Here is a 22,139-nt window from a genome sequence, read left to right as displayed (position 1 = left end):
AGATCACGGTAGTGATCGGACGGCAATGAGCGGGCAGTCCACACCACCTGGTGAGATCACGGTAGTGATCGGACATCACTGAGCGGGCAGTTCACAGCAGCTGGTGAGACCACGGTAGTGATCAGACGTCACTGAGCGGACAGTCCACACCAGCTGGTGAAATCACAAGTGACTGGACATGACGCCCTGCCACCCAAATATAGGATGGGCTTACTCTGTCTGGGCAGGACCAAGCTGTGCTCACTTCATGCTGCTGCCCAGGGACCACCGGGTGGTGCTTGTGAGTGGTGGCCATCACCTAGGCCAACGATGCCAGCAAGCCAGGGGCTGCTGCTGCCCTCTGCTGACCTACAGGTGCTGAGGGAGCTTGGAGACACTGCAACAGGCAGACCATGGCTACTTTCCAGGGACTTCACTTAACAAATCACATGGCAGATTCCACAGCAGCATTCCGTTCCCCTCCCTCCTCCAGGTGAGCTGCCTGAGGGTGCGTCTGCAGCTGCCCCGCTCTCCCGGCCCTTGGCCCGTCTCCCTCTACACCTCTTCTCCCGCATCAATCCCACTCTGCACTGTTACAGAAACGGCCCCTCTTCTCCAAGACACCCTCCCCCGCCCCCCCACCCACCACACACACAAACCTTCTTCCATCCCGACTGGTTGCTCTCAGAATATTAGGATTTCGGGGTTAGCATACAGCTATATTTTAAATAAATATATAGGGGACCAACTCTAGTATCATAAGGGATGAACACCACCTCAGACCATAAAGCCCTCGAAATACTGCCAAATAACATGCTCTCACGTTGGTGCTGAATCCTGTCACTACTGGACAAGTTACTGTCAAACGACAGCATTGTCCCCAACTGACACTGTGGAGTGCCACCGTTTCTTCAGCAGAGTTAAGAACAAAAGCTCCACAACACGGCAGACGCTGGGAATCTGCAGGCCTGGCTGTGCCGCCACCCTTCAATGGCCCCACTCCACCCTCAGCCCTCTCCTGGGACTTGGGGCTCACACGGGGGCTCGCCAGCCTGCACAGTAGGGATGGACGTCCACCACCGTCCAGCAACTCACAGGGACCCAGCAACAGGAGGAAGCTGAGGCTCCTGCTACCGACAAGGGGGCACTGGGTCTGTGAACCCTCTGCCACTGGACTGTCTTGGCCTAGGTGTGATCACTCTCTGGTTGGGCTATAATGACCTGGGTGTGAATCCTCTGCCATCAGGTTCTCTTGGCCTGGGTGTGAATCCTCTCCGGTTAGGCTGTCTTGACTTTACTGATCTATGATTGTGCCTCCTTCGCTTGGTTTTCACAAAACCTACTCTGTGCTCTGATAAATAATTTCTCCCAAGGAGAACTGTTACAGTGATGACTCAGGACATCAGCAAATCAGGCCGAACTCACGTTTACACAGCCCGGTGTGGGCCAGGCCCCAGAGCCAAGTGTCGCCACAAAGTCCTACGACAACCCCACCATTACCAATCTGCTCCATAACCGAAGACTGAGGCTTAGAGCAGTTAGTTACCCTGCCCAGGGCCTAGCACAGAAGCCCTTGCTCCTCACACACATGGGGGATCTTCTCTCAGCTCATGGCATTCAATGATGTCACAGGTTTACCTGGTGATCCTAAAGGATGAGGCAATTTGGAGCTCATAAAGACAATTTGAAAAAAAATGGTTTGTTCACATCTTATTCCAACAGTAAAAGGGTACTGAGAAGCACAGATTGCCCTAGAAAGCACAACAGGGCAACAGCACGCACACACACGCACGCACGTCAGGAAGCACGCCCGAGGTGGACTCGCTAGGGCTCACCCAAGGGAAACTGCTCTGGGTCACCTTCCCTTTGGCCAGTTCTGCTCACCTGTGAGGTGTCGAGATCTACCTTCTAAGGGACTGTTGAAAATGACATCACTCAAGTTTGTGCCCCTGGGTATGTTAAAAAGTTAAATCTAAAGAAAAATGTGAACACTGTATTTGCAGAAATGTTGGAGAGCCCTGGGCGGTGACAGAAGCAGGTTGCCACAGATGCCGTGAGGGAAATGAGTGAATGAAGTGAGGCAGAGAGGCGGGCGCCCCATCATGTGCCAACACCAGGCCACACGCCGCATGTGGATGGAAAAGCACTGTAAGCCAGCTGCCACCAGCAGGTGCTCTGTGCTCCTGGTGCGAGGTACAGCCTAGGTGACAGGAGGCCCTTCTGAAAGCTCTTGTGGCTGGATTGGCTTGGATTGTCCTCACAGAGGCCCTGGTGGCAGGGCAGATGGAACGTGCGCCAGGCTCCTTGCTCAAGATGGCCTGCAGCAGGTCCCAGCTCTCTGCAGACATTGTGTGGGGCTTGCACTCTGTGCCACGGTGTGTCTGCATAACCCAGACAGAGACCCTCAGCAGAACCCCGGCTGCCTCGTGTACCTGGCGTCATCACGGGGCAAACCCTCGGGCGAGACACCCACGTCACTCTCTCTGGTTCTCTGTCACACAGAGCCCCCACCTGACAGGCACCTGATGCTCCTGCCCCAGGCGGGCCCTCCATCCATCGAGGCCAGGTAACACCTGTGACCCAGGCCCCCAAGCCCTGCCCAGCGTCCTGGCCCCTCTGCTCCAAAATGGGAACTGTATTCAAAGCTAGTTGTCAACATGCACACTTTCCCAAAGGAGAGGACAAAGGCAGAAACCGAGGCTGGACCACAACAGCTTCCTCAGAGACTGTCTACTCTAGGTGCTAGTGAGGCCCCAAGGACCCAGAACTGCTGAGCTCATCTCACTCACAAGTGTGCAGCACACACACACCCAACTGGCAACACAGCACATGCCCGCTGGCGTGCCCACCTTTGCGGAGGACCAGAAGAACCCACAGCACCAGAGACAAGGCCTGCCACCTGGCCCGCCCCGTCCAGACACCCAGAAATTCCTGTCTAGATTTGGAGGAATGGACTGTGGCTTTATATGCCTCACCCCAAGTCATCAAAAATTAGGGCGGCGGGGGAAGACTACTACTTAATCTTATTCATCAAAAACTTAATCAGCTTCTAAAAAACAATACACCAACCTCTACATAACCATCCCATTTCAAACGTTAAACAGAACCATCCCTACGGGAACCCTAATAATCAGGTTTTCACTTGCATGTCCATGAAACTCACCTTTACCTCATCTGGAGGCTTCATTGGAACCTTTCTCCTCTGCAAAGCAAAACAGGCAAAAAATCAGTTTTTCCGAAACAATTTTATGTGGAAGGAAGATTCATTCACGCCACGTACACACGCGAAATAAAGCCAGGTTACTCACTACTGCACAAGAGGGGTGTCCTCATTGTGCTCACACTACATTGTGAACGAGTGCTGGGTGAGCCCTGCATGCCTCTGTGCGGCTGGCACAGGGTGAGCGAGACAGCTACCTCCAACCACGGAGGCCAGAGTCACGCAGCACCAGCCGAGACCGGAGTGCGGGCTGCATGCCTGAGCACCCCAGGGCAAGATGGAGAAGGAAGAGCAACAGGACACCCCACCTTGTTTCTGTAGGCTTGGGGGGCTTAAAACAAAGACGCCAGACGCTGTACCGAGTCTCAAGGGAGCTCAGGGAAAATTCTGGGCCTGGTGGTTTAGCCTGGAAGATGAAGAGGCACCTGACAGCAGCTCAAATCTTGACAGCGGCAAGACCCTCATGGTGCCACCGCCTTCAGACTCGCAGGGCTACGGGGCCACGTGGCCTTCTCGGCCTACACAGTGCCTGGAAGAGGACGTACTCTTGACCACTACCGAGTGACCACAGCCTGAACGAGACCCCCAGGCACACACGACCACCACGTGTGTGACCACAGCCTGAACGAGACCCCCAGGCACACACGACCACCACGTGTGTGACCACAGCCTGAACGAGACCCCCAGGCACACACGACCACGTGTGTGACCACAGCCTGAACGAGACCCCCAGGCACACGACCACCACGTGTGTGACCACAGGCTGAACGTCAGGCACACGTGACCACCACGTGTGTGACCACAGCCTGAAGCGGAGCCCCAGGCACACGTGACCACCATGTGCAGAGATACAACCTGAACGCAGCACTCAGCCATTGTCAGCAATCTGGCAGGGGCGTTACCTTAAAAATACCCTAGTTCTGGGCTGGCCCCATGGCTTAGCGGTTAAGTGTGTGCGCTCTGCTGCTGGCGGCCTGGGTTCGGATCCCAGGTATGCTCCGACGCACCCCTTCTCCAGCCATGCTGAGGCCGCGTCCCACACACAGCAACTACAAGGATGTACAGCTATGACATACAACTATCTACTGGGGCCTTGGGGGAAAAATAAATAAATAAATAAAATTATTAAAAAATATATATATATACCCTAGTTCTGCAAATGCACCTAAAAACAGTTATTCGGTTTGCAAGCTTTTGTATCTGTGACCTTTTGTTCAAAATGTTTCTGAGCTTCACGTATGTTACGATTTTCAGAAACTTTTAAGTAGAAAATAAATATTGCCATTATTTTAATGTCTGTTTCCTCACATAAGCTTCCCCTAACGTATACGTTTTACTATCAAACATTATTTAATGCTGTGGTGCATCTGAAATTATGCAACTCTACAACGCAATTTCACTTCCAGAAAATCTAGAAAGGAATCTAGAAAGGAAACCGAGGTGCTAGCACATTTCAGACCCTCCGCTGTACTCATCACACAGCGTGGAGATGCCTGCTTCAGACACTGTGCCCAGAGGCAGTGCTGGGAGGAAACTTTCATACAGCAGTGCAGAGAACAGCACCCAGAGCACAGCGGCCGTGCCAAGTGGAAGAAGAGGAGATCACAGGCTGGCGGGGCAGAGTCCAGAGAGCAGGACTGCTCAGAGAAAGAGCTCCGGAAATCCAGGAGGGACACCGAGCCCAGGTGACGCTAATCTGTGCACGTCCGGAGGAAATGCTCCAGAGCCAGGCACACAGGGTGAGACACGTCCCAGTTCCACCCAGCCAGAGCAGGGACCTCACTGAAGCTCGGGCCAGCAGAAAGGACCCCAGAAGGGCTGTTCCTTAGATTAAGGCTAGACCAGCCCTAGAGCAGCAGGCTGCCCAGATCCACCCTAACACAGCTTCAATTAACACAAGCCCCAAGAGGACCGGGTGACTCACAGGTAACCACTCTGCTAAGATGAACATCAATGTTCTTTAAAGCAAGACTGTAAAATCCAGAGCAGCCTTATCCACAGACAGACAATGTAAGCACATACCTAATTTTAGGTTTTCTAGCAGCCAGGCTAAAATTAATCTTAACGTGCAATTAATCTTAACATATTTCACTTAATCTAATACACTGAAAGCATTTTTATCCAAACACATAATCCAAATAAAATTGAGACACTTTTACATGTTTTTGAACTAGTCTTTAGAGTTCTAGTTTGTAGTTCACTTTCACCATATCTAAATCCAGACTAGTCACATTCAAATTTCCCAACAGCCACCGGGACTAGTGGCTGCTGACTGGGGCAGTCCAGATCGTCTAGACTCAGCAGTGTCACACCAGCATCCACTCAAAGAACAAGGCAGCCAACCACGGCCTCCACCCAGAGGGAAACCTGCCAACAGACAGAGCCAGCAATGCCAGAGACGACAGAATCAGTGGACGAGGACTTGAAAAGCAGCTGTAATAAATGTTATAAACATGCCCAAAGATTTAAAGGAAAACATGAACACAATGCGAGAGAATGGAAGACGCAAACACGAAACCAAATGGAATTCTCGAGATGAAAAACACAGCATCTTAAATGAAAAACTCACTAGCTGGGATTAACAGCAGGTTTAGACACAGCATAAGAAAGCTCAGCGAATGTGAAGCCATGGCAACAGAAACAACTCAAACCGAAAGAGGAAAAGACAGACTAAAGCAAAGAGACAGAGCGTTAGTGATGTGTGGGATATACCAAACATCTAACAAACGTGTCCAGGTCCCAGAGAAAAGACGAAAGAGGGGTGTAGGCAGAAATGACATTTGAAGAAATAACGGCTGAAAATCTTCCAAATTCAATGAACACGATAAACCGACAGGTCCAAGAAGCTCAACAAATGTTAAGCAGAATAAACACAAAAACATGCTACGACATATGAAAAATAAATCGCTGAAAGTCAGTTACAAAGATTAAAATCTGAACGCATCTAGACGAGGCAACAGACTTTTTCTCCAAAGGGCCAGAGGGCAAATATTTGAGACTCTGCAGGCCATGCACAGTCTACAGCATGTTCTTCTCCTTCTTCTTAGAACCCTTCAAAATGTAAAAACATTCTTAGCTTGTGGGCCAAGTGCGCCAATCCTTGATCTTGACCAAAAAAGAGACAACACAAATAGAAAAAACAGATCTAAATGACTGCAGACACTTCTTCAGAAACAGCGCAAGTCAGACACATTTTAGAGAGGAAAAAAAGTCTACTATAATTTCGTGCCCAAGGAAGAGGAATTTCAAAAATGAAGGTAAAATAAAGACTCTTTTCAGACAAAGAAAAGCCGAGCAAATTCACTTTCAGCAAATCTGTACTATAAGAAATATTAAAGAGGGCTGGCTCAGCGGCCTAGTGGTTAAGATCGGTGCGCTCCACTCTGGCGGCCTTGGCGGCCCGGGTTCAGTTCCTGGGCGTGCACCTATACCACTCGTCTGTCAGCGGTCGTGCCATGGTGGCGACCCACATACAAAAAGAGGAAGATTGGCAACAGATGTTAGCTCAGGGCAAATCTTACTCAGCAAAAAAAAAAAAAAAAAATTCTTGCAAAAAAAACCCAAAAAAGAAATATTACAGAAAATTCTTCAGGACAAAGGAAAATGACAAGAGATGAAAGAAATCTGCGCATACAGAAAGTTATGAAGAATGTAGAAATGGTGAGTATGTGGTAAATAGAGATTTTTTTTTTTTAAGTTTCTTTAAAACATAATTTAAAGTAAAAATAAAAAGTAAAAGAACTAGTGTGGGAAAGACAGCTAGTGATGACCTGAAAACAACACATTCACCCTGTCCAAGCGACCGGGCTCTTCCCACAGGAGTGGCGCCATGCGCAGCCCACCTGCCTCAGCTGGAGGAGCATCCGCGAGTGGTCCCCGCCTGTGATCTGGTCCAGGAGGCCATCCACCATCTTCTTGCTGTAGCTCCCAGCATCCTTCACAAACTCCTGCAGGCTAGGGGGGGCCGTAAGAGAATAGGCTGAAAAGAACACCACGTGCTCTAGTCTTCCAGATTCTGCCACCAATGCCGGTGGTCGCGATTACAGAGACCGGCCACATGAGCACACCCCTCAGACGTTCCTCTACAAGAGAGGTTCTTATTGAGAGCCTCGGACCTCCCAGATGTGGTTGTTGTGGGGAGTGGACCAACGGCCTTCATTACATGTGGTCCATGACCCAAAAAGGTTAAAAAGATCCCGAGAAAAAACTGTTAATTAAAAAAAAAAGCAAGATGAACAACAGTGTATACACATAAATATGTAAGATATCTTATGCTACCTCTAGTAAAAGAAGCATATTCATATCTATTTGTCTTGGATTTAAAAACATAAGTAGGGGCCAGCCCTGGTGGCCTAATGGTTAAGTTCGGCATGCTCCACTTCAGCGGCCTGGGTTTGGTTCCCGGGCGTGGACCTATACCACTTGTCCGTCAGTGGTCATGCTATGAGGGCAGCTCACATAAAGAGGAAGATTGGCACAGATGTTAGCTCAGGGTGAATCTTCCTTAGCAAAAAAAACATACAAAAAAACCACAGAAGTACATGGAGAAGAGGTGCACAGTAAGTGGCTACCTACTGGGGAGGGGAGGGAGCAGGTGTGAGAGCAAGACTCTCCACGTACACCTTTTAGTGTCATTTTGATCCTGGACCATATGAATGCTTAAGAAAAAAAATGAAACCAACCAAAAACTTTTCAAAGGAGGCAGAAAACAAAAACCTACAGTCCCAGCGTCAAAGACCAGGCAAAGGCTCAGAAGCGCTGCCCAGACTTCAAAGACCTTCACACGGAGTGAGGAGGCGGTTGGTCCGGAGCGAAGGCACGACACCACGGCAGTCTCTACCAGGAGCATTTCACGATAGACCACCAAAGTGACTGCTGAGAAGGGAGCAGGGACTAGCCGCGACACTCACGGCGTGCTATCTGAGGAGGGCAGCGTGGGGAGGCCCTGGAGGAAGGGGCGCAGACCACAGCGGACAGGGCCTCGGGCCAGGCCCTGCCTGTTTGCTTTCGTGTGCTGCTTACACGCACAGCAGCGAGTCTCATGGATGGCACCCGGGCTCCATATTCGTCTCAGGAGCATGCACTTGGGGAAGGCAAACTCGGCCTGGCTACACTGTGCTCCCTGAACAAGAGGTAACTAGTCCCTGAAGAACTCCTGACAGGGTGACGGACAGGAATGGGCAGGGACACTGACTTGTGACACCATCCTCTCCTGCAAGAAATTTCCTCCTCAGTTCTCCATTTTCGCTTCCTTTTTCTCACAAAAACCTGGGTTAGGTATGCATTTACTGTTTTAGAAGCTAACTGATTTCTTGTTTATTTTTCAAATATTCTCTGTATTCTTTTGGGAATAAAACAAGATCTAATATGGAAAGATTCCATTTCTTAAGAGGCTAGCAAAATTAAGTTATTTTCCACGTAGGAAATTACTAAAATTCTACAAGAGTGGCCCACTTCAATGCTTTGCCACAGAAAACAAAAAATACACACAAAAACAGTTCTATAGAAATGCAGTACTACATCTCCAATTTTAATATTACGTCTTAGTCACCACTAGGGGCTGAAGTGTGTGGTCAAAATGCGTGTGTTGAAGCCCTAACCCCCAGAACCTCAGCATGTGACTATATTTGAAGACCAGGCCTTGAAAAGGTGACTAAGTTAGAATGAAGTCTTTCGGGGGGGCCCTAAGCCAACATGACTGGTATCTTTCCAGGAAGAGGAGATCAGGACACAGAGGGACGACCACGTGAGGATGCAGGGAGGAAATGGCTGTCTACAAGCCAAGGAGAGAGGTGTCAAGAGAAAAAAGCCCTGCCAACACCGTGATCTTGGACTTCCAGCCTCCAGAACTGGGAGACAATAAAAGTCTATTATTTATTTATTTAAAGGAACATCTGTGGTCCTTTTGTTCTGGCAGCCCGAGCTAGGACAGCCCCCAAGAACCACATTTAATACAACTATGAAACAAATTCTTACTAAACGTACACAGTTGGTTACACACACATGTTCTTTTTTAAGCTACAGTTCAGATCATCGCCTTCGTAAAAGTGTGATCAAGCTACCTGAACTTCAAGCCCGGCCTGCAGTAGACCAGAGTGGCTTACTGAAAATAACTTGTCCACAAACAGGCCCTGAACGACTCACTGGGAAAATGGCTCCTACCGCATGTCAAGCAAGAAACCAGCCCATGTTCTGCACACAGCCACGCCGCCCGACACTCACCTCAGTGCACACTGCACACCTGTCTCATCTCCGTAGGCAGAATAGAGCAGCTCCGTTTCATCCGATTTCAACTCACCAAATACTGAATTATTGTGCATTGAAAGTGCAGTGCTGGCACTTGAGAGAAATGTGACTGAGAGTAAAAGACAAAGGGAACTTGTGAAGACATCGGCTTTGCACTCAGGTCCCAGCCAGCACAGGACGCACTCCACTTTCTCCTTGCAGCTGCTCGCACACACGCCTGCCCACCCATACATCCAGCCCCCGGTCGTGCCCGGCCTCCTCTGTGAGATTCTCGCTCCTCAGCACAACTGAAGCAGGAGAAGCCTTTCAGGCATAACCTGCAGAATCACTCCCTCAGCCCTTGTTTCACCTCTGAGCCAAGGACTGCAGAGAAATTTAGCACTCCATAAGGGAGTGAGCACAACACGCGGCAGAGCTTGTGGCGACTGGGCTCGTGGGCGTCCCAGACATCACTGGGGAGGGAGCCGACAGAGGCCGGCTCCTGCTGAGGGGATGTAAGGGGAGGCAGGGGCTACCGCGCTGAAGGAGGCATGTGCTGGCACCCGTGGGAACGACGTGAGGGGCCAGGAGGGCTGTGTCCTGGGCACAGAAGGGTGGGGCAGCATCCCTGGCCTCTCCTAGCTAGACGCCAGTAGCACCCTGGTGTGACAGCCAAAATGTCTCCAGACAGTGTAAACTGTACCCTGTGAACTAAACGGCTGTACACACACACACACACACACACAGACACACACACACACACACTCCAAAACCAGCCAGAAAACCCACCACAAACGTAAAGCAGACACAAATACAACACAGCAAACACACCATATCTTCCCTCCCTCTACCACTGTGCCCGCCCAGCCCGCCGTCATTCTCTCGAGACTTGCACACACAGATCTCTCTCTGCTGCAGGCAGCATCACCGTCCCCTCCAAACAGATGAAACGCGAGAGTTTGTTGGAGGAAATTAACATTCCACCACTAGATCACCACCTGGCCCCCAGTCCCAGCTCCCACCACCGATGGTCGCAGCCCTCAGGAGAATTCCACGTGTGTGGCTGAGACCTTCCACCAACAAAGAGCAGACGGCAAAAGAGGAGCATGCCCAATGTAGCTGTTATTTCCAACGCTTGAAATGATCTTAATTTTATTATTAGTTTCAAATCCAGAATCTGGATACAGTAGTGAAGATAGGCGAGCTAGGAAGACCTTGGAGGAGGAGTCAGGGATTCACTCCTCTGCCGTGACTCACTGACCCCATGCCCCTCCCGCTCGGTGGACACTCACTCACCTCTGCTCCTCCTCTCGTCTTTGAAGCCCAGCGTGGTGAAGCCGGGGAGCAGCTTGCTGGAGAGCGAGCTCAGGTCCACCGGGTGGGTCTCCTCCTCTGCAAGGGCACCAGGGCTGTGAGCAGCTGGCTCTCGAAACCGCCGGCCCCACACCACCCGCAAGCACTCTCTCCGCCTCACAGAGGGGGCTCTCTATAAAGATCAGCTAAAATCAAATTTGCAACAGCCAACCACCATTCTTAAACCTCAACTGCACTACAATTTCACTTTATGATTACCCCAAAGACAAAATATTGAAAAACTGCAGCTCTCTGACCATGACAGCAGCAATTTAACATTTTCAAACTGAATGCACACACCGCTAAGAAATCTCATCCCACGTGTCGTAGTAGCAACCGTGGAGCCTGCGCCCTGCACGTTCCTCTGACCGCTTGTTCCCCGTGCTGCATCTGTCATTCACACGCTACTCATGTCACCTGGCTAGGATTCTTCAACCTCCCAATCAGAACCTCACTCTCGATGTTCTCTTTCTAAGCTAAGAGCTGATCAGCTCATCCGTTCTTTTACAGAGAACACTGTGATTAGTTCTGGCTAAAGACTAAAGACACTGGTCAGGTTTACACTCTGCATGCATCCGAGAACACTGAATAAACGCACTCATCTAGGGCTGGGTGAAAGAACACCACCAGGCACATGAGGCCCCTGGGAGCCGTCCCACCCACATGGGCGAGACCAAGGGAAAGTAAAGTATTTCACTTCCCTCGTGTGTGTGTGAACATGTTCCAAATCCAAGTGAGTTTTGCTTTCCTTTAAAGGACATACCTTTGAAATATTTTTCAAAGAGACAACAAAGTATAAAAATACTTCTTAAAGACCATAAAAATGACATACAGGTTGGACGGACTCAGTATTTACACCTCCTCGAGATCTCCTTTGATGTAGTTATCAAACGGAGACTTTCTCCTAAAATTCACCTTCGGGCCAACATTTACCTCCTTCAAGCTTTGAGACTGGGGCCGAGCTGGCACTCTGGGTTCTGAAGGAGGCCTCACTGAACTTGCAGGGAAACCCTTCGTGATGGTATCAGGAAGCCCAGCCCCAAGGACTTCTCCGCAGCTTTCAGGAGTGCGACTCCAGTCCTGCAGACTATCCTAGGGGCCCGTGGTCAGACAAGCTCTGACCAGCCCCTCCGCCCCCGCTGGACAACTGCCCTCGGTCCCTTTACCACACGTGTCGTGTCGTGTCAAGGGGATTGTGCAGGAGCAGGACACTGAACAGGGCTTCTACCTACACTTTACTACTGGCATCACACACTCCAGGGAAGATGGATACCTCAAACAGGCTATAAGGTTTTAAAATCATTGCACATGAACAGAGGTTAAAAGAACGGTGTGGAGGCCACACAGAAAGCCAAGCCCTGCAAGGGGCCACCCACCGTCGGCGTCCAGCTCGGCCACGTTGACCACGCTGTAGATGAGGCTCCCGTCTCCATTCTTCTTCAGGTAGCCCATCTGCAAGGAAGCACACTTGAGCGCCTGTTCCCCTTGGAGTAACAGCCCTTAACTTCCACAACTGGATAGATTTCTACTGAAGCTTCAACAGAACAAAGGCCTATGATTATGACCTAACGTGGTAAGTCCCAAAAGGCCACAATGGTTATTCATTTCTCCATGAACAAAGAACACAAAGGCTCCTGCCCCAACGCACCCCTTCCTGGGATTTAATTTAAGATCTGCTTACAGCTGACAACATGCACACGTGTGCAGTAGAGAACTTCTTAGACAGGCTCTCATGACCCCTCTAAAAAGAGCTTTCCAAACAGAAAACTTTACCTAGAAACAACCGTTTACAGTACGTCAGAAGCCTGAACAAAACGATCTGGAACAAGACACTGGTCAACATGCATCATGTTACTGATGGACCGCCCAGAAGCTTCATCTCTAAAGTAGTAGGAACATGTTTCCATTTGAAAACCAACCACCGGGGGCCGGCTTGGTGGCATAGTGCACTCCAGTTTGGTGGCCCATGGTTCACGGGTTCGGATCCCAGGTGATGACTCACGCACCGCTTGTCAAGCATGCTGTGGTGGGCATCCCACATGTGAAGTGGAGGAAGATGGACGCAGATGTTAGCCCAGGGCCAATCTTCCTCAGCAAAAAGAGGATTGGCAACAGATGTTAGCTCAGGGCTAATCTTCCTCACCAACACAAAAAAGACCAACCACTAAACAAGACCAACTCCTCCTCTACAGGCCATCGGGAGGACCCGGGAAGAGGAGGCGCCTGTGCGTGCTGGTGTATGTGGGGACAGAAGAGAAGGGATGGCAGCCTGGCCTGGGTGCTGGAGCCCAGGGTGGGGCCAGATGTCCAAGGGGAGCAGCAGGACGGGAGGGGAAGCAGGGCCCAAGCCGGGTGAGTACAGCGCAGGGGGTGGAAGACTGTTACTGTTGATCACATAACTGGATTAAGGGTACCAGAAGTCAGGTTTCTCACCACAGAACCACAAAATGAAAGAGAGAATGTGAGGCAGACCACATGGTGAAGATGGAATCAGAGGTTTCAGTGTGAAAACACAGTTTTGGTGAACGTAGACACGGGCGTCAGTGTGGGTTTCCTTCCATAAGCCATAGTATATGTATGGCCTTTCCCAGCTCTGTTCACTAAGGGCCACACCCAGCACCCACGTCTTGCTGTCTGAACGCCGTTCTCCACTAAGTAACCAGAGCTCCTTGGAGAAACGGCCGATTCCAGGGCTGCAGAGCAACACAAGTGCAGAGCAATGGGTGCAACAGGACCACAATGTAACCCCACAGGGAACCTTAACCTTTTTAGCAAGCACGTTAAAACTGAGTGAAAAGAAATAGACAAAAATAACCTTAATATATTTCATATAACCCAATATATCCAAAGTGTTATTTCAAGATTCTTTATATACAATCCAATGTGCACTTCACAGACTTAATAAGATAAAAAGTATATACAATTTTAATAAGTTTCTATATAGGCTACACGTTGAAATAAGACTTAGGAGATATCAGGTCAAATAAAACACGAGGATTAATTTCACCTGTGTCCTTAACACAACTACATGGAAGTTTAAAACTGCAGGTGTGACTCACACTCTCTTCCTACTGGACAGGCTGGTCTAGAACGTCTTCTTGTGTCAGAGAGGAGGAGAAGGTGCTCAAAGGATGGCGGCACCTCCTCCTGAGAACCGGCAGCCCAATGGACAGGCTTCCGCCGGCCACACCTGGGTCAGACCCATGAGTGACTGCAGGTGCACAAAGGTCTGAGTAGAGGGAGAAAAGGATTCCCTGCTCTGGAGAAGCCTGGCGGGCTCGGCCTCCATCCAGTGATGGAGATTAACACCCCCACTAAGGGTGACCCTGACCGCAGGTGTCCGCACACTACACACCGCTCCTGTGAGAGTCCTGCCTGAGAGGCACCCCCGAAGCCCCTTCTTCCCTCCCAGGAGATGGGGCCAGTTGGCGCCAACGGCCAGTGAGGATGAGGAGCCCAACCCGCTGGCAGCATGTGCTCCTGAGCTGGACCCTCTGGTGACAATGCACCACTGCGACACTGGGAAGGCTCTAACTAGACGCCCGTAATGTCCTGATGTTAACCTCTTGATCTTGATGGCTGTGCCACTGTCCTGGCAGAAGAGCACCCACCCCATCAGGCAGTGCTACCTTGCCGCCTGGGAGGAGTCGGTTGATCCTGTCCCGAGCCTCATCGGCCGCATGCTCCACCAAGGCCAGCACGTGCTCTTCTGCCGTGCTGTCGGTCAGGCTGCAAGCATTTCCTTCCGGCTCAAACATGCAGCTACAAGGCAGGAACAGCGCACACGTCACCAGGAGGCGCATGACGCTCCCACCTCACCCCTATGGTCAGTCCCCAATGCCCCCAAAGTCACACAGAGGACTAGGAGGAGCTGTACAAAGTACACTGGAGCTCCCTTATCTTTCAGTTCTCACCAAGCCAAACAAGACACTTTCATTAAGATGAAGAGTGAGTACAAGACAAGCACACGTTCCGTATTTCTCAAGTCTCAACTACAGATTTCAGTCACTTCAAGAGCAAGAGAAGAAACGTGACAGAAGAAACGTAACCTCACTGGTTACGGTGTCATTCAAGGCACCATTAGAAAAAGTGACACAAATCCCTTGGAGGGTTGAGGCTCTGGCGGCGAGCCTGGGCTGGGAGTATGAGGCTGCTAGCGGGGGTGGAGAGCAGCCCCCGCTGCAAGGCCCAAGGGTCACCCTGAGACTTCAGGAGCTGGGCCTCAGGTTCCACATGAAGGAGCTGTTTTTGATTCAAACAGCAGTAAGGCACTGAGTGCAGCACCTGACGGAACCTGCCTCTCCTCTGGAAGGTTCTAGAAGCAGGTGGGTGGAGCCTCCCCAGAGGAGCTGCGGGAGTAAGCCCTGTCTAGGGATGCCAAGTCTACAGGAAGGCCCCTCCTCCAGTCCAGGGTTTACAGCTACAGGAGCAGGGAGCTCAGGGACAGTAGCGAGAAAGAAGCCCCCATGTGTGCTGCCTGCCCAACAAGGCACAACTGTGTCCCCTGAGCCTGAGACGGGCAAGTCCAGGTTGCCAGTGTGTGACTCTTCGCCAGGATGAGTTATTGCAATGGCTATAGGATGGCGGTGCATCGGCACGGGGAAAGTGGCACGGTTTGCTCACAGAGCAAACCACCACTCCCCGCAGATCTGGTCTCAGGTCCCAGGGTCTACTGACACACCCTCCAGTGCTAACGGTGACGTATGTTACCTACTCCTCATTGCTGAGGTGGGCACGGAAGGAGGGTCACTTCCCTCTGAATATTGGGTCCAGGTTACATCCTGGCTGCCTCATAACAGAACCTAAGCTCCTGAGGAACCATGCTCCACCACCAGCTGCACAAGCAGCCCGTCTGTGAGCTATTGCAAAGACACTGGCACGGACACAAGGCTCCCTTCCCTCACCCCTCTCCCCGTAGAGCACCCGCCTTCCCGAGGTGGGCATCCAATTCGACAGGCAAACCCCCTCTCCTTTACCTGATGACTTCTCTACTCGGCCTTTTGGATTTCTTGGCAGTTTCTACTTGTACAGGTACAACTTCAGGAACAGGTTCCTCAACAGCTGTATCTTCGTTGCCCAAAAGAGCTGCCTGCTGAGAAAAATCCATGTCCTGCATAAACGACATGCTGCGCTTCAAAGCTAACAGCCGCTCCTAGAATCAGAAAGGACAGAGCAGCAGGGACTTTACCTCTCCCTCTGAGCCAAGGCACCATGACGATGGGATGGGATGCGGATGGCCACAGCCTCACCTGGCCTAAGAGCTAACCTTCCACGGCGGTGCAGCGGGAGGTAGTCGTGGGGGTCAGCACCAAACGGTGCGGCTGACTGGCTGGTGAGCGCTCAAGCCGGCAGAGGGAACAGGCCAGAGGACACACGGGCTGCACCTCACCTACAGGCTGATCAGGCATAAGGCACTGGTCCTAGACGTGTGACACATGCAACCTGGCTCATGGGACAGGACTGGGAAGCCACTCAGGATGGCCAGGATGTCCTGTCTGGATTCAGTGAGGCAGCCACACAAAACAAACCCACAAGGCTGGCTGCAACCCAGTGAGACAGACACCCAGGCTCCAGATCAACATATCCAGAACTTTCCACCAACCCTAAAGGAGATGTGACAGCTAGGTCACGACCAGGAGCAGAAAGAGAAGAGTGTTTGGAGGAGAGGGACGTGGAGAGGGCGGCCTGGGACGTCTACCCTAGAGCAGAGGGGTCCACTCCGTGGCCAGTGACAGATGGATGGAGGCATGTCATTCACTGTGAGTGAGCTTGATCAGGCATACAAAACGTAGAGAAGGGCAACACTCGTTTCTGTGGCTTTGTACCCTTAGTGGGTTTCTTACTTTGCTCATCATCTTAAAGCCTGCGTGAAGGATCTTCTTCGCTAACTTGTAGTACACAGTGTCTGGTCTGTTGTATGTCATTGCATTATCACACATCAGTTTGAAATCTGCCTGAAAAGAAAAAAGAAAAAAACTCATCAAGTTTAAAACACCACCGAGACAACAGCAAAGAGTTTGGATTCCTGTCAAAAGAGGCCAAAAGGAAGAGGCTGAAATTAAGTGGAAAACAATTAAATTTGGCTCTTTGATTTAAAAAATAATTTTTAAAAACTCTTTCAAAGAAATTTTCATAATTGTTCACCGGTCTTTACTTACACGAAAAATTTTCCAGTGAGAAGCTCATCAAATTCTATAACTCCTTTTTGAGCATAACATGTACATTTTTAAGAGGAAAATGATAGTTCCCTCTGCTTCCTTCCCGTCTCCACCCCTCTTCCCTCTCTTTGGGAGGAACTCAGAAATAAACAGGAACAAGAACCAATAACCGGGGTCTTTTATGCAAAAGTCAAGGGATGAACTGAGAGGTGGACACAGTCATGTTCTCTCTCTGGGATTTGTCCACAGAATTTCAAATTTTGTGTGTGGACAGTTACTCTAGTACTATTAGAAAAAGACTTTCCTAAAATAAGGAGTCCTATTGAACAACAATTTATATTAAAAGGCAATTATTTGAAACATCAGTATTTTATCATCCTAATCAAATTACTCAGCACACACCTGTCACAGGTGAGTCAGACATAAGGATGGACAGTGACCGCTGAAGCCAGCCACACCAATGTAGCAAGTGCTATCCAGGGCCCTCACCAAGTCACCGTGCCAGTGTCCCCAGGGCAAGCCCCCGTCCACCACAGGCCCTGACTGTCGTGGGTCCAGAACACCCTCCTGAGGACGCGGGATGGGGTGGACGCTGCTTACGTCTTGCCTTCATCACTGGGTAGGAGATCAAATTGGGGGCCGGCAGCCAGGACTTTAGGGCATGCACGACTATTAGCCACCTGTCCTCTGGGGGCGTCACCCCATCCTCCTGTGAAAACTCTCCTTTTCTCCCACTCTCCTTTAGTGAGCAAACCCTCTCAATAATGTCTCCAGTAAATAAAAATAGAAAGCCAAGATTTTCCAAAGTTAAAAGAACCTAAGAAAGACATCTAATGCCTTTTTCTAAATGACATTATTGCCAATGTTGTCAAGTATTCGTTTTGCTTTTCCCCCCAGTCTCAAAGCTGATAAACAATTTCTACCTCTCATAGCCAGTACCAAGAAAGAGACAGAGTTAAGAGCAAAATACTCAGGAGATGCAAAAATTTACTATTCTAAAAAAGTTAAACTCTCAGTTATTATAAGACAAAACTAAGAGTCAGAAAAATTATATTTCTAAAAACACCCATTCTGGAGCCAGGCCAAATCAGACACATCCTTGCCTGACCCAAGACATTTCTAATAGCATGCAACATATGGTCCAGCTTCTAGACCAAAATATGGAGAAAATTACAACCAAGCCATTTCCTTGAGGCTATGTTTGTGAATCAGCCCAAACACAGAAACACATGAAAACTTACAACTGGAAACAACCTAAGAGGCATGTAGTGTTTACTGGACAAAAACACACACAGAGCTTCATAACAATTATTTCAGGAACTAAAACTAATTTACCTTAAATTCCGTAACTGACTTGTACTCATTAGCTACAATTTTGTCTTTCATTGTGCCAAAATCCATTGGATGTTTTATTATCATCGAGTATCCAGGAGCAATTGCATCCGTGACAGGAAAAGCAAAAAATCCATGAGGATCTTTTCTGAAACAAAAACACCTTTATTTAAACTGGAAAAACCCTAAAATCTAGATTTTCAAACAAGACAAAATCCCTTACAATAAAAGTGTGATAAAATTGAGCTTATTTTAAGTTTGTTTCTTAAAAGTAGAATATAACATTTAGACTCTTTAAGATTGTGGAGGGATCTTGGATACACTAAACGCTCCAGCTGTGACGTCTACACCACGGTGTCTCTGACACCCCCCCCCCCCTTACTCAGAGCAGAGAGAGCAAGGTGTTCAAGAGCCCTCCCTGCTCTGCTTCCGCACGGTGCGTTACCCAGTGAAGGTGAAGTGTCTGCTCCACAGGTGATGGGGGCAAGAACCACTCAGAGAAAGACAGCCTGAAGGTCCCCAAGCATAAGCTCTTTAGAAACACTCTTTACCTCTGGAGCTGGCGGAGGAAATGCTCTAGTAGTTGCTGAATAGGCGTGCTCTCGTTTTCAGCTGACAATTTAAAAAGCAAAAAAATAAAATTGAATAAAAAGATTCTGGTATCACTTCACTGGAGAACTCTAATTTCATAGTATTTATATCTCTGTTTTGTGTTTCACGGTGGTTTAGGTTCCATCAAGAACTGGGTATAAAGATAAACCAGACCCAACCTTGGCCCCCACACAGCTCAGCTGGGCACCCACAGCATAAGTCCCAACAACTCTGTACAGTACCAATATGCCTTCAAACAACAATATGGAACCATCACTCATCAATCTGTTTCCAGCCCTTATCACTACTGGGCATGGTACATTCCAGACCAGGCATGAAGAAGCGAACAAAGGCTTTGGACATAGAAGTTCATCCCGGATTCACCGATTATCATTTTACTTAAGAGTCCTAAGCTTCTGGTCATGCCTCTGTTCCTCTGCACAGGGTTCTTGTGAGGACTGCAGTTGTTAACTATGTCTCTGGGCCCACGGTGTGAAAACACAGTTTTCTGGGAATGTAAGCACAGCTGCCTGTACAGGTTTCCCTCCGTAAGCTATGTGTGTGTATATGATTTTCCTAGCTCTGTCCACTGAGGGCCACATCCAGTGCCCAGATCTTGACTTCCAAAGGAACCAGGGCTCCTTAGAGAAATGGCCGATTCCAAGGATGACTCACAACAGGAGTGCGGACCACTGGGTCCCCAGTAGTAACACTCTTTGAGAGTGACCAGCCTAAGTCCAAGAAGGCATCATCTGACTGCTGGCTCTTCAAGCATACCGGAGGGGAAACACTGGGTATGCGACCGCAAACAGGTATCACATTACCTCAAACAATTACCAGCAACTGTGCCAGCTTTGCAGACACATTCATCTAGTGAACTGTGGTTTTGTGCCTGACCTTCTCTACTCGCCAACATGCCCAGTGGCCCGAGTCCTACCTGTTCCCCATGGAAATGACTGGCACAGGGGAGGGATGTTGCCAGAAAACAGCACTCCCCCCACCCCATGATTGCGATATAATACGTCCCACTCCCCCCCAGCAAATCAGAGGTGATCAAACCCAAAGTCAAGAAGAGAAACACCTAAGGAACAAACCTGCCTCCACTCCAGTACCTCCTGATCACGTAAAAGCCACTGAGGGAAGTGACCACACACAGAGCAGAGGGTCTCAGACATTCCAGAAGCTTTCCTTCGGTGGAGCCAGCAAGCTCCCACGGTTTCTGATGGCCTGAATAACTGATTCCAGCACTAGCACCCTCCCATCTATGATGAGCTTCTCAGCTCATGGGCTTAAAAAGAGAGGCCAAGAGCAATCACTGGCCAAGCCTTGCTCCAGAAGTTCAAAGACGGCAGCAAGTACCTGGGATCCAGCTACACATCGCGTGAGGCCCTGCAAGAAAAAACGCTGTTCCGACCTTCCAGTGCTTGAAGGAAACGGTGTCAACTACGCTGCCACAGGGCCAAGCTCTAACGCTTCAGGACAGTCTCTGAAAGTGCTGACACTTGCCTGGCTGTGTCCGGCACGCTCTGACGGGCCGATCGGGGGGCGGCTCCACCTCCACCTTCTTCCCAGGGTCAAAGTCATCAGCCTCTCCCTCCGTGTCACAGTGCTCCTTTTCCCGCTTCCGCTTCTTCTCTTCCTGTGAGGCAGTCAGGGCAGCAAGAGCAACGCAAGCTGTTTTAAACAGATCTGTTTCTAAGCGGAAACGTGCAGCTAAGAGAGAAAAACCCTCTTCCAGAGACTCTTCTCATGCTGAATTCCGCGCCCCCATACAGACCCTCCCCAGGGGTCAGGCGAGAAACCATGCGTGAAGAGCCAGCACTGAAGCACCTGCCCCGCGCGGTTTGCGCTTTGCTACAAACAGAACACCTCCTCTCCTGCGGCTGTGCAGCACTTGCTCTGTCTGCCCTGGGGCTTGGGCCACCACGCTGGATGCCGCCCTTCTTTACCTTTCGCTTCCTCCTTTCTTCATCATCAAGATGTCTCTCCTTCTCCGACTTTTTTTTCTTTTTCTTTTTCTTTTCTTTGTGTCTCTCTCGCTCATGGTCCGACCTATCGTCATAGTAACTGGAGTCATGGCCAGAGCCCGAGAGTTCAGTCACTTCACTTCCTCCAACCTTGAGAACCAGCTTCAGAGGCTTCTCCAACGGCTTGTCTGTGTAATCTGGAGAGACACAGACGGCGGCCTTCACCATCTCACCAGGATGCCTAGACGCACACAGCAATACCCAGCTGGGTGGGAAGGGCTGGCCCAGCGTGCGGTGTTACAGGGAGAACACTGAGGCCCAAGAAGGTAGAGGGACAGCAGAGGAATGCCAAGGCCACCAGGGAAAGATTGGGGGTGGCTGGGTGTCACTTCCCCGTCCTCTCCACTTCCTTCCCCTTCACACTACATTATCCTCAGGGAGGCCACGAGGGAGGTGGTTCCTGTCACTCTGTCAGGGGGAAGGCACAGGAGCTGGATCTGGGAGCCAGGAGCCCCATTCCCATGCCCAAACTCCCAGTCGGTATTCAGCCCCTTCTGGTTCTGCAGCAGCTGCCACGTCCGCTGACATGGGAACTCGCTGCTGCAGGACCACCACACCAGCAGGGAAAGGGCGGGAGAGGACAGAGCGACAAAAACGAACAGAGATGCTCCTCTCTCTTCTCAAGGACGCGGGAGGGAGATGCGCCAAACATTTGCGTCCCCGAGATCCCTGGAGCCCCGCTACGTGCCCAGGACCCCCGCCCGCGAGCCCGAGACCCCCGCCCACGAGCCCAGGATCCCCGCGAGCCCGGGATCCCCGCCCACGAGCTCCGAGACCCCAGCCCACGAGCCCAAGACCCCCGCCACGTCCCGGGGACACCCGTGAGCCCGAGACCCCCGCCGCGTCCCCGGGACCCCCGTGAGCCCGGGACCCCCGCCGCGTCCCCGGGACCCTCGCCCGCGTCCCCGAGACGCACGCCCGCCCGGCGTCACAAAGCGCGCCCGCCGCCTCACCTTCGTACGACGAGCGCCACTCGGTCTTGTGCTTCTTGTGCTTCTTCCCCATGGCGGCGGCGAAGTCAGGGCGGGGTCAGGTCGGGACCGGAGGCTGCAGCAAGAACCCGGCCGGAGCCTGGACACCACCCCGGGGCCCTGGGTCGCCGCCCGCCTCGCCCGCGGAGGTCCCCGGGCCGCGCCGGAAGCGGGCGCCGCGCCCGGAAGTGACCCCTCCAGCCCCGCCCACCGGCACCGAGCCCTGCCGGGTCAGGGGGCGGTGAGCGGTGCGCGGCAGATTCGAAGCGCGGGCGCGGCCGGA

At 50.9% G+C, this 22,139-nt stretch overlaps 1 protein-coding gene across 3 annotated transcripts in view; it reads right to left on the bottom strand.

Moving 5' to 3' along the window:
* Positions 1–21,990, bottom strand: part of BRD9 (bromodomain containing 9) — a 28,109-nt gene extending 6,119 nt beyond the window's left edge. The window contains exons 1-13 of one of the 3 annotated variants that reach the window (XM_058564408.1): positions 21,839–21,990; positions 20,808–21,022; positions 20,365–20,497; positions 18,819–18,879; positions 18,271–18,415; positions 16,621–16,731; positions 15,754–15,929; positions 14,407–14,539; positions 12,154–12,229; positions 10,721–10,816; positions 9,422–9,554; positions 7,042–7,153; positions 3,143–3,181 (exon numbers count right to left, since the gene is read on the bottom strand). In XM_058564408.1, coding sequence (XP_058420391.1) covers positions 3,143–3,181; positions 7,042–7,153; positions 9,422–9,554; positions 10,721–10,816; positions 12,154–12,229; positions 14,407–14,539; positions 15,754–15,929; positions 16,621–16,731; positions 18,271–18,415; positions 18,819–18,879; positions 20,365–20,497; positions 20,808–21,022; positions 21,839–21,890 — 1,482 coding nt within the window. In that variant the 5' untranslated portion in view covers positions 21,891–21,990. The remainder of the gene's footprint in view (positions 1–3,142; positions 3,182–7,041; positions 7,154–9,421; positions 9,555–10,720; positions 10,817–12,153; positions 12,230–14,406; positions 14,540–15,753; positions 15,930–16,620; positions 16,732–18,270; positions 18,416–18,818; positions 18,880–20,364; positions 20,498–20,807; positions 21,023–21,838) is intronic. The other 2 variants (XM_058564409.1, XM_058564410.1) reach the window with 2 other exon arrangements.
* Between the last annotated feature and the right edge of the window lie 149 nt (positions 21,991–22,139).

This window comes from Diceros bicornis, chromosome 20 (genome assembly GCF_020826845.1).
Source record: "Diceros bicornis minor isolate mBicDic1 chromosome 20, mDicBic1.mat.cur, whole genome shotgun sequence".
In the NCBI taxonomy this organism is placed as follows: domain Eukaryota; kingdom Metazoa; phylum Chordata; class Mammalia; order Perissodactyla; family Rhinocerotidae; genus Diceros; species Diceros bicornis.
This window is presented reverse-complemented; position numbering and strand designations above follow the sequence as displayed.